Source organism: Cyprinodon variegatus, unplaced genomic scaffold, assembly GCF_000732505.1.
Source record: "Cyprinodon variegatus isolate N-32 unplaced genomic scaffold, C_variegatus-1.0 Scaffold30, whole genome shotgun sequence".
Taxonomy (NCBI): Eukaryota; Metazoa; Chordata; class Actinopteri; order Cyprinodontiformes; family Cyprinodontidae; genus Cyprinodon; species Cyprinodon variegatus.
The window spans coordinates 2,117,444-2,128,720 of record NW_015150483.1 but is presented as its reverse complement, the minus strand read 5'-3'; the positions used below and the strand labels follow the sequence as shown (position 1 = coordinate 2,128,720).

The 11,277-nt window shown below is 35.3% G+C and overlaps 1 protein-coding gene across 1 annotated transcript; it reads left to right on the top strand.

The window, feature by feature from the left end:
• Nucleotides 1–7,221: 7,221 nt before the first annotated feature.
• On the top strand, nt 7,222–10,153 carry LOC107101041 (claudin-19-like). The gene is made up of 4 exons (XM_015399797.1): nt 7,222–7,547; nt 7,703–7,867; nt 9,106–9,175; nt 9,256–10,153. The coding sequence occupies exons 1-4, from the start codon at nt 7,346–7,348 to the stop codon at nt 9,422–9,424; spliced, it is 606 nt and encodes a 201-aa protein (XP_015255283.1). The 5' UTR covers nt 7,222–7,345; the 3' UTR covers nt 9,425–10,153.
• The last annotated feature ends 1,124 nt before the right edge of the window (nt 10,154–11,277 follow it).

The window sequence follows — 11,277 nt, the reverse complement described above, 5'->3', positions numbered from 1 at the left end:
CAAGGCCTTGCACATGGAAATAATAATAAGAATAATGGTTTAGATATTAAGATAATACTAATTGAAATTTGTATTGCACTTTACATTGATGGCGTATCTCAAAGTGCAAGGAACAACAGTGAAAAATAAAACAAAATAAAAAAATAAATTAAAGGCAAATATGAAAAATTCAATATCAAATATCATAGTACATGAGATAGTTGTCTTGGTCTGCTGATTAACTCCCCTAACCCACTCTTCCCTGACAAAGAAGGACCTGCAGTCAAATTTACAGCAGATTACTCTTAACAGCTGGACTTATCTCCACCGACTCCCTACAGCTCCATGTAGGCTTTTAATGCTTGCTTTGTTACCTCTTTATTCACTTTTAACAAAAGACTTCTTTTTTGTAATTTTTATGTAAGCTGAATATCGAAAATTCTATGCCTACTTGCTGATTAAAAAAATAATGACCAGTCTACGTTTTATTAATTCATTGATGTCTTTAAAACGAATTGTAGAAGCCTTGATCATGATGGTATTGGTTTGCAAGCTTCAGATTAGTTAATTCCAAACAATTGAGTTAAATTGAAACACACCTGTGGATGTAATTAAAGACAAAACTTGAAACAGACCTGGGAAAATCCAATGATCAGGAATAGAACTGTAGACCACAATTCTAATTCATCTAAGGGTACCATTTCCAGATGCCTGAAGGAGTAACTTCCATCCATTAAAAAAGAGTGTATTCAAGTATAATCAGCATGAGAATGTGCAGCCTTCATAGTATAAGGGAGGGAGATGGGTTCTGTGCTAGAGAGATGAAGGTAAGTTGGAAATAAATGTTTATATTAACCCTGAAGCAAAAGAAAAATAGTAGGTGAAGAATGCTTATTTATTTAGATAAAAAATTATGTAAATCAAAAAAGCCAAAAACATGAAAAATCCATTCCTCCAAAAGCAACATATACTATGCAGATTACAGTTTGTAAATTCCTCTGCTATTTGGAAATAAGTTCTGTGATGCAGTCCAACTGTGAACTATGGAGGTTGGGAACATCATTTTGTGTGGGACTGCTGATGCAAACGGAACTATATTAATAGAACAATAGATAAAAATTATGTGGCAACATCTCAAGACATCAGCAGGTCATGTGACCAATTTAGACGGACAAAGCTCCACCTATGTATGAAAACAGCAAAAGATTATGATAAGCTGAAATATTTGTAAATAACCTAAAACATTATCACCTTTTTTAAAGTGTATATCTAGATGTAAATATCTGGAAGGTTTGTCCCATTTAAAAAGGCCAGACCAGGAGAAGACTGGGGTCATACGGTACAAAACACATCTACATAAAAACAGACATAGTGTTTAATGTTTATGTAAAGCAGTTAGAAATAAAGCAGTTTATACTCAAATTAAACATTGGTAGAACTGCTTCCTTTTGGCACATTTCTATTGTTTCGTTTGTAGCTAAAACTGGGAGATTTAATTAATTAGACGTTTGTTATCTTACCTTTAAAATCTTTGGGTTGTTTTGTTCCTCTGTACAACTGTACAACTGTAAAACCTGTATTTAATTATCAATTTGATCAGTTATAATGTGCAGTTTTAGCATTTTACTTGCTATGACACAGAAAGGGCTTTGTTATTGTGGTCTTGTTTTACCTACAATGTCGAGGAAGTATTTTGTAAAATTTCCTACATGCAGGGTCTTACAGGTGCTTATGTGAACATTCAACTGGTCCCCTTATGTTTAAGTTCTGACCTGTTATTCAGGGTTACGGTTAGGGTTAGGTAATAGTTAGCGTTAGGGTAAGGGTCTGTGTTAGGCCATATAAAATGAATGCAATTCAAAGAAATGTCCCCATATGTCATGGAAACAAAGCTGTGTGTTGATTTACATGTTCTAAATTTCTTATCTTATAATTTCCCCCAGATCATATGACTCTAAATAACATAAGCCTGTGAGTGTAGCTACTGATTGGGCAACACGATCCAACAAGCAGCTGTGTGCTTAATGGGAAATGTTTCACAATATAAACTCCTATTTGACTCACATCAGCATTCTGCTAACAATTCTGCTAACACTATTGACTAAGGAGTTTGCTAATCATTTCCCTTATATGGATCTGGGGAGATAATGTTTTCAACACAAAAGATATAGCTGATTTATTTTTAGCTGCCAGTAACAAACCTCCTAAAGTGATTCAAAATGACACTTGGTTTCCGCAAACAGAGTTTAATTTTACGATCCTTATTGTAATCTCATTTGTATTACTGTAATCTGGTGCCCTGCATGAGTAGAGGTTGGTTGTTTGGAATATATGCTTTTCCTGTCTTCTTCTTCTTCTTCTTCTTTTTTTTTTAACTAAAATATGATATAATTTAACATAACATCCTATTTTAATAGGATAAAATTGACTGATTTTTTGCCAAATGTTGTTCTACTCCCAAGTAGACTGTTGTTTCAACAGATGCAGAAAGAATTAAATGCAAGATAGAGCTTATATAAATATATAAATGATTGCAGATGACAAGTCTAGATACAGTATTTACAATAGTAAACGTCCATTGATATTAATAGTAACCTGAACAGCAGTGGCCTCAAAATCCATGGCAGGACAAGAAGCAAAATAAGACCAACCTGTATAAAAAAAGAATAAAATTACAAACACAGTAAAAACATGAGAAACCTGGCGGGGCATCTTATCTCTTAATAAATACATATTTGTTTCTTTTTAGATATTCTAAGCTCAGTTACTGTATTCTTTTACTTTTCTCGGGGAAACCCTGCAAGAGAGTATCCAGTTTTTTAAGTACAATGTTTTTCCAAACTATGCTGACCCAGCTATTATATAAAGGAGGGAAAGCTTTATCAATGGGAATTCAAGCAATTTAACTGAGGGGACACTGAATTAAAAAAGAAGTTGGGTCAGGGCTAAGTTTTACCTTAAGCATGTAAACAAGATGTTTAGGCTAAAGGGAGATCTGGACAGGACTAAGACATGTGGTTGGCTAGAGACTGCTGACATCTACTGCAACTGATGTAATAGATGTCAAAAGCTACAAATCCATCTCCCATATCCAATAAATATATTTGTTTCTGTTTTAAACAGCTGTAATCTTCTGCTTTTTTTGTTTTAAGAAAGAATTAAGCTTAAGCGTAAATTCAATGCAGAAGACTCTTAACACCTTCATCTGAACCACCTGCAATGTTCAGCTCCATCCAATCAACTTGGGGCCGCACCTTCTCCGAAGGGCTAGATGATAGTCCGACAGATTTGCTTTCCCAAGTAGACCAAGGATAAACTTCTGAAAGTGTCCTGCAATTATTTTTTAGGTTTTAATCATTAAAAATGTTTTTGTTTTTTTTACAATAATTTCATTGTATATATCCATCCATCAATTCATCCCTTTTCTTCTGCTTTATACAAGACAGGGTTGCTAAGCAAAGATGCCCAGACTTCCTGATCCACACACATTTCATCCAGCTGCTCTGGGGAGACCCCGAGGCGACACCAGGCCAGCTAAGTGACATAGTTCCTCCAGCGTGTCCTGGGCCTTCCATGAGGCCTCCTCCCAATAGGACATGCCTGGAACATCTCCCGAGGAAGGTGACCAGGAGGCATATGGAATAGATACCCGGGCCACCTCAGCTGGCTCCTTCCGACATGGAGGAGCAACGACTCTACTCCGACCTCCTCCCAGGTAATGAAAATGAAAAAAAAAATTTATTTAATTGAATTGAAGTGTCCACCATAACCATAATTTACTTACACTAGTATTACCTGATAAAGCTCACAATTTCCATTCTATGCACACTTATAAACGGGAATAATGATTTTTTTTATTTAGCTTCTTAATCACTAAATAGATCCTCCCTTAATGTAAAACAGCATTCAGATAAATGACACACATGTCAACAATTTAATAAATAAATGGGGGGGTATTTTTCCTTAGAAGTTACACCTGCTTAAAGAACATTAAGCCCTTTTCTATTGCGCATTAATAGGGTTTTGAACTAGCACCATGCATTACTAACACTCTCATTACACGTGCAGGAGATTTCCTGATATTGTTTGCAATCCGGTAATATCTGTTGGCTGCAGGTTAACAAAGGAGTTTTCTAGAAATGAGCAACCTTTGGCTTGCAGGTCAGACTTTGTTGAATGAGATGATAAAGATCAATAATTCTAATGAAGTGTTACTCCATAACATGTTTAACAGAAATCCTGATGGGAGGTACAACGTGAGCTGCTGAGAAATGTTTTGCTGGAGAATCGTTTCAGGAAAGGGTGGAGAAGGATTACAATCTATGAAGCAAATTCAATTGTTTACAAACTGGCATCCTCCTCACCAAATATGGTCGAATAATCAGATAACTTGGAATGAAATGAAGACTTGATTTAGAAAAATACCAACATTCTGCTGTAGATTTCAAGGAGGAGGAATTACAATTAAGGCCATTAACCTTCAGTTATTTGGGTGAAATAACTGCTCTTAGGTTTACATTTAATGTTGCATGATGTTCTCTCTAGAAAAGATGCTTAAAGACCTTTAAACTGATAAGGACATCTATGATAGAGCTAAGTGGATGGCATAAGCGGAATTCTCTTATGATGACACATTTACAATGTGGAACATCATGGTATATCTCAAAGCACATCTCCCATGATCCTTTGACTAAATTACCAGGGATGCAAAAAATGTTGTCAGATATAAAACACCGGTTTGTCAAAAATGTTTTTTTAGTAATCCTGTCATTATCTTCATAGCACAGCAGTTCAGTGATTTGATCACTGATTTACTCACTTATTGGCACTAATATTTAATGCAGAAGAATTAAAACATCTCAACCCAGCACTCCTACTTTGTTTATTAAATAAGAACAGAGGACACTTAAAGCAATGACCGTAGGCAGGAATCTCAAGTGTTTCTAAGTTTGCATTTTCATTGGCTCCCCTGCTGGTTGTCTGCCTTAGGCCTACAGTACCTCTAATAACATGCAGTTTGAGTTTAGTGTCTACTCTAAAGATCATTACATGCAGAAGCCAAAATCGTACTTGTCACTTGAGGCTTTTACAACTTCTTTCTTTCTTTGTCTTAAGTTTTTAGTTTATTACAGTTTCCCATATCATGTCCTGCAAGTCAAAGACTCAAAGCAATTAACTGGTTTTCCTTGACAAAAACTTTTAATCAGTCTGCCTTTATTGTATCTGTAAAGTGTCTTGAGATTAAATGTGTTGGGAATTGGCACTATATAAATAAACTGAATTGAATATCCATAATGTGGAAGTTGAGGAATGTTACATACCGAACACCAGACTCAACGATCAAAATATCCAGTGGTGATATTTTCACGTGAGTCTGACATAGTGGGAAAATTGCAAATCTTCTTTAGGAAAGTTGGCTTGTATGAGCGATGAAAACAGAAACTTTTAAACAGAGTGTTCACGAAGAGAAATAGGGTCGTGCATGCTCTTGCACGTGTTTTATAGACCCTCGTGAGAAGGTGCATGGTTGTGTATGTGCATTTTTTTTAAGTGTAGGGGACATCAAAAATTCGCAAAAATCCTCCACTATATCTTTAAGTTAGCAAAGATTTTAAATTGCTACAACTTTCACCTTAACAGTTATGAAACTAAAGTGAAAAACTTAATTCAGGATCATCTCTCATCCAGTCTCCCTCTGGTGCTTTATTACTACAGGTCTATCAGGCCTGTGCCGCATCTCTGCCAGAGCCAATCATCATCTAGAACTCTGCTGCACTGTTCCACCAATGGCATTTCTGCACCATGGAACTGCAACCCTCCTCAACCCCGTCTCTGCTATCATCCTTGTTTTCATCTGTTTACTTTCCTCCTTTGGCCGCCATTCCAAATCTAGTGTTAGGCCTCTGGTGGGGACGCGTACCCATCCTAATTCACTCATTCAATCATGACATCACAATTCTTAACGCTTACGTTTTCCACCAGGGTCTTAACAAAGGTTATATTTCTCACATCAATAAAACCCTCTAATTGTTGCTTGGCTTCTGTTTTTATTTCCAGGTTGAAACGTGTGTTCTATATGTTTTACTGAACCCAAACATTGCTTTAGAAATAGTTTGATTGTTTAACAGACTAAAGAATGGGCCTTTAGGTGTTTGCTGTTAGAGGGGTGCGAAGTTTACTTGCTAAAGCCTTACCATTTAATTTTATATGAACAGACAAATATCACATTTCAGGCACTGCAAGGCCCTGTTCCCAGAACATTATTATTAATAATTACAGAATATTGTCCAACTGGTTAACATATAAAAGTATGACAACATATCTTACCATATATGTTGATGTCCGGCAGCATTACAGCACTGAATCACTACTTGACCTAAGATTTAACTTCCATGTTCCCAATGAGTAAGTGTGCTTATGATATCAATACATTTTTGAATCAGAACTTCCTCATTATTTTATGCAGAAAAGGCAAAGGCATTGTTTTTAATCCTTAAAAATACAAGATTAGAAACTTCTGCCCAAATAGAATGAATGAAGATACTTTAACACTCCAGAAACTTTTCTTTATTAGACAGATCTAAATGTTAACATCAGGTAAATGAGTCTTAGCAAACTCCATAAATCACAGTTATGAAAGATCTGAACACAAGATATGAACACAGTTCCTACTCTAAATAATAGAGTTATAATAAATAAATTCTTGAACAAAAATGTTAAGAACCCGTTTTTCCACTTTAATTAGGATTTAATCCAATTTAGTTTATTTATAAAGTGGCAATTCACTATAGGCTATATGTCTCAAGGCATTTTTCACAAATAAATAGAAATAAACTGAAAAAAACATTATTTGGTTTGGGTTTTCCTATGGTTACTATTGTTTTAGCAATGGTTATTACATCTTTTAGAAATAAAAACTTTCTCTTTTTCATACATTTGTTGGATATTTATATTTAAATTTTACGCAAAGCTTCATTTATACCATTATTAATTTTATGACTTGAAGAGGCTACTGTGGTTTTCTTTCCTATAAACAAATAAATAAATGTTTTCATTACTGTCTGCTTAATTATTTTATCATTTTAGATATTACCAATGAATTCATCTGATAAGAAGTGCTCAGAACATGTTTACATTTACTCAGCATCCGCTGCAGCTGATGAGCCTCCCATGCGTCATGCGTCATGCGCCTGGAGCTATAAATAAAGGAGTCCAGCTGCGCGCAGCAATTAGAGCATCCTTTAGAGGACAGACACTTCAGTCAATAAGCAACCACTCACTTTAATATAGTCTGTAACATTTTTTAGCTGAGCTCCAAGTCCTTTGGTTTTATTGAAATCATCTGCTGTGCTTTCATTTGGGTAGAATGGCAAGCTTTGGACTGCAGGTCGCTGGTTTTCTTATCTCCCTGGTTGGAGTCTCTGCAACTATTGCCGCCACTTTCATGGTGGAGTGGGGGAAACAAACTCAAGGAAAAAATCCTGTCTATGACGGTTTGTGGATGAGCTGCAGTGGCACCGCGGAGAAAAGCAACTGTGAACTTTACAAGCATATATTGAAAGTGCCAAGTAAGTATTAACCTGCTGATTGTGTCTCCTTAAAATGTGCTCCTGGATTAAAATTGTTTTCTGTTTTGTGTGCAAAATAAATTTGACTGCAAATGTATATGTATATGTCTTTATATATATAAAAAAGAAAACATTCTACCTTTCTGTTCCTGCAGCTCATATCCAAGCGACAAGATCAGTGATGCTGGTCAGCCTCTTCCTCTCTGCCATGGCGCTCATATCCTCAGTATTGGGGATGAAGTGCACCCGTTTCATGGAAGCTGTACCTCAAAGCAAAGTGAAAGCAACTATCGTTGGAGGGATACTGTTTATCATTTCAGGTAAATAAGATGAATATGGCCTTTTTATAAATATATCACACTTGAACTTTGGGGGCTGGTGATGAATGTTTAACTTCTATTATTGTTAAATGTCTCTTGTCATGCGATGTTGAATTAATCTAAAATAATTTAAGGCCCATTTGGAAAACTAATTGTGCTGTGAATTAGTTTGAAATTACATTTTGAGCCAATTTAGTATTGCTTTGTGTGCATCAGCTTGCAGGTAAAGATGACTTTAAACTGCTACTGTCTGAGTGCACTGAATAATAGGCGACAGCCTCTGATCAAAAGATGCATTAAAACTGATTAAATTAAAACTGCAAAATATCTGTGTCCAAAAGATCGCTTTTTTTATTCTTAATGCTCTAGATAAGCTGTTTAAATACAGGTTTTTTTTTTTATTGAGCAGCATAAGGGAAGTATGTGTGTTTAGCTGGTTGGTGTGGCTAGACAGAGGGTTTGCCCTTATGCAAGAAAATCACTTGTCTATGTAAAAACATACTATCTTGTTTTTCCAATTTTTAAGCCAAATGTTTTTATAGTAATTGACAAAATGAAATACGATAAAATAAGAATAAATAACAGCTTTGAAATCCTCATTCAAGTGGAAGGTTATTTATCAAAATGCATATTTAGCAAACCAATACAATGTGATAAATATAGGATTGAATAGAGCTGGATAACATGAGTGGAAGTAAATCACTTTTTTAGCGTAACTGTACAGGAAACTATGACAACAAAATGATGACATTTTAGGGCTAGGAAATCTGTGACAACATTAAAAAAATCCCCACATTGTGAGGAAACACACAGCTGACCAACTGATTAACTCTGTTAGGGATGCTGTGTCAGCATGCTTATTCTAAAAGTTTTCCCCTGTTCTAACTTTGTTTGAGCTCAGTAGCTATAAAGTAAGAGACACAAATAGAAAAATTAAAGCATCATCAAAGAAAAAAACTCCCTTCTATGATTTAAAAAAAAGAAAGAAGGGAAAAACGACTATTGTCAAAAAGATTGTTGCAAAGTGGTAATTCCATTTCTTAGGCAACTGTGGAGATTAAAGCTGCTATTTTACCTACAAAAAACATTTTAAATGCATTTGCATGAAAGTATCACCTCTAACTTGCAGTTTGTTCCTATTTGCTTTTGTTTTCTTTTTATTTCTATTCTCTGACAATAATGATTAATTAATTAAATTTGAGAATTAGTTTTTTGTAACAAATCTTTCCCTTTCTTAGGTCTTTTAACAATCATCATCACCTCCTGGTACATCAGTGTGGCTGTTGAGACCACACATTCTCTAATAAAGTAAGTATATCCAGAGAAGAGTGATGGATTAACAACCTGATAAACACACATGCATCTAAATCTGTGTATGTCCTTTGCAGCAAAGAATTTGGTCACGCAGTGTTCGTCAGCTTGGCGGGTGGATTCCTGACTGCTCTGGGTGGAGTCATCTTGAGTCTTCGGAGATGTGGGGGGTCCAGAGGGTCAGCCGAGTCCATAAGTACCAATCAGCTTCTCACCACTAAAAACATAAAGGACAATTATGTCTAACAGGAAAGCTTGGACCCCCACATCCCACTGTGAGATAACTATCCATAGTGGCATTATCCTCCATTCCATGATGTAAAAATGTGAAAAATGCAATACTCAATGTAATTTTCTTTTGTAAAAGTTGATTTCTAAAGTGTGAACTTTTCTAAGATTATATGGATCTTCTTTGCTTTCTACTTCGACCTTATTGTTTTGTAAAGATGACTGCAAAGACTGTTCAGTCTCACACTGGTGTCATTAAACTGTAATTATGCTATGCATTTGTTACCGCTTATTCTTATGTTTTTAGTTTTGTACATTAAATGGTTGCTTCTAATATTTATGTATCAGTTGGCGCTGTACAGTATATCAGTAGGAAAGGCTATATAGCTTAAAAATTCAAATTTTTAAAGGAAAGCATTCACTTTCTAACACTGAAATTAAGACAAAACTGTATTTTCCTGCATTATGAGTGCCTCGCTTTGTCATTTTATATTGATGTAGTGAAAAAAATCACACTCATTTTTGCTTTAACGATTCCATAAACAAGACTGCTTTGATTTTCTGATTATATGCATGAATTTAAGCAGGCCTGTAATATTTCTCAGTGTCCTTTTGTCTTGTTCAAACTCTTCTTAATAGCTGTGTGTCAATGTTGTACTTATGTTCATGCATTTCATTTGCTTCCTTAAACACGGCCAGTGGACTTTCTTTTTATTAACTCTATTGTCCTGTTTTATATAAATCTATCAAATCAAATGCCTTGTCTCTTTAGTCACAATTATTTTAGAGAGTTTTCTTTTTAAATCAATCTCCTTTATGATAAATGTCTGACAATCCTACATGCCATATTTATAAAAACATTTCAAATCTTACAAACAATTAGAAATTAAACAGTGGAACGGTGGTGTAAAGCAGTATGACCTTATGGTTAACTGCTGTAAAAATGCAGCAAAGATCTAGGTACTGTAAGAACCCATGTACCAGCAATCAGGGCTTTTCCCACAGTGAAACAGTTTCCTTCCTGTAATTTGTATTGTTATTTTAACATCTCCATACTACAGTACATGTTATCTACGTACATCCAAATGAGTTGGGCTATTAGAGTAAAAACAAGATTGCCAGCATGACCCACTTTCGTTTAGACGTCCGAGCACCCAAAACAGAAAACGTGAAAATAGTAGAAAACACGATAAGTAGTCTTTAAAAAAATGTTGCAAAATTAATGCATTATTTTTGGATTACAAAAAAAATATGTAAAACAGTGAAAACAAAAATACAAACACTGTTAAAAAAATGTTTTTCAGGTTGCAATTAATATTCAGAGTCAGATTAAAACTTTGTGTAAAGAGATTAGAGAATAAAAATTATTTCAGGCCTCTTTAAACTGGCCTAAAAAGTGTCCCTAAAAGTTACAGTATCTGTGATATTTCCTTTGCTTAAACAACAGACCTCAGGGGGTTTGTTGTGCTTTCAGCAGATGAAAGCAACATGATCTCTCCCAGCACTGACACGCTCCTAGACAGAGTCTGATTATGGTCAGCCCTTCCTGATTTCCAAGAAACATGCAGCACAGCAGGAAGAAAATAATGGGCTAAAATGCTGCGCTGCATGACAAAAAACATCCCTTTCATCTGACAGCGTCTCTGAAGCAGAGTAAAATGAACCTATTTTTAGCTTTCCTTTTTACAATACTCAAGGCGAATTGAATGTAAATTGACACTGTCCTGCCCCTGACATAAAAAATGTACTTAAACTGTTTGAAAAACAACATCACCTCATTAGAGATAGCAGTCATTAGGGATGTGTTTACCTTGGCATTCCAGTACAGCTATATTTACCCAAAACAACATGATGGAATTTCTTTGTAAACT

Bases quoted from the DNA above. Each gene is read 5' to 3' on its own strand.
- LOC107101041 (XM_015399797.1), top strand. From the start codon at position 7,346: ATGGCAAGCTTTGGACTGCAGGTCGCTGGTTTTCTTATCTCCCTGGTT. The intron at 7,548-7,702 runs GTAAGTATTAAC...CTGTTCCTGCAG, and splicing joins GCATATATTGAAAGTGCCAA to CTCATATCCAAGCGACAAGA. The intron at 9,176-9,255 runs GTAAGTATATCC...TGTCCTTTGCAG, and splicing joins ACCACACATTCTCTAATAAA to CAAAGAATTTGGTCACGCAG.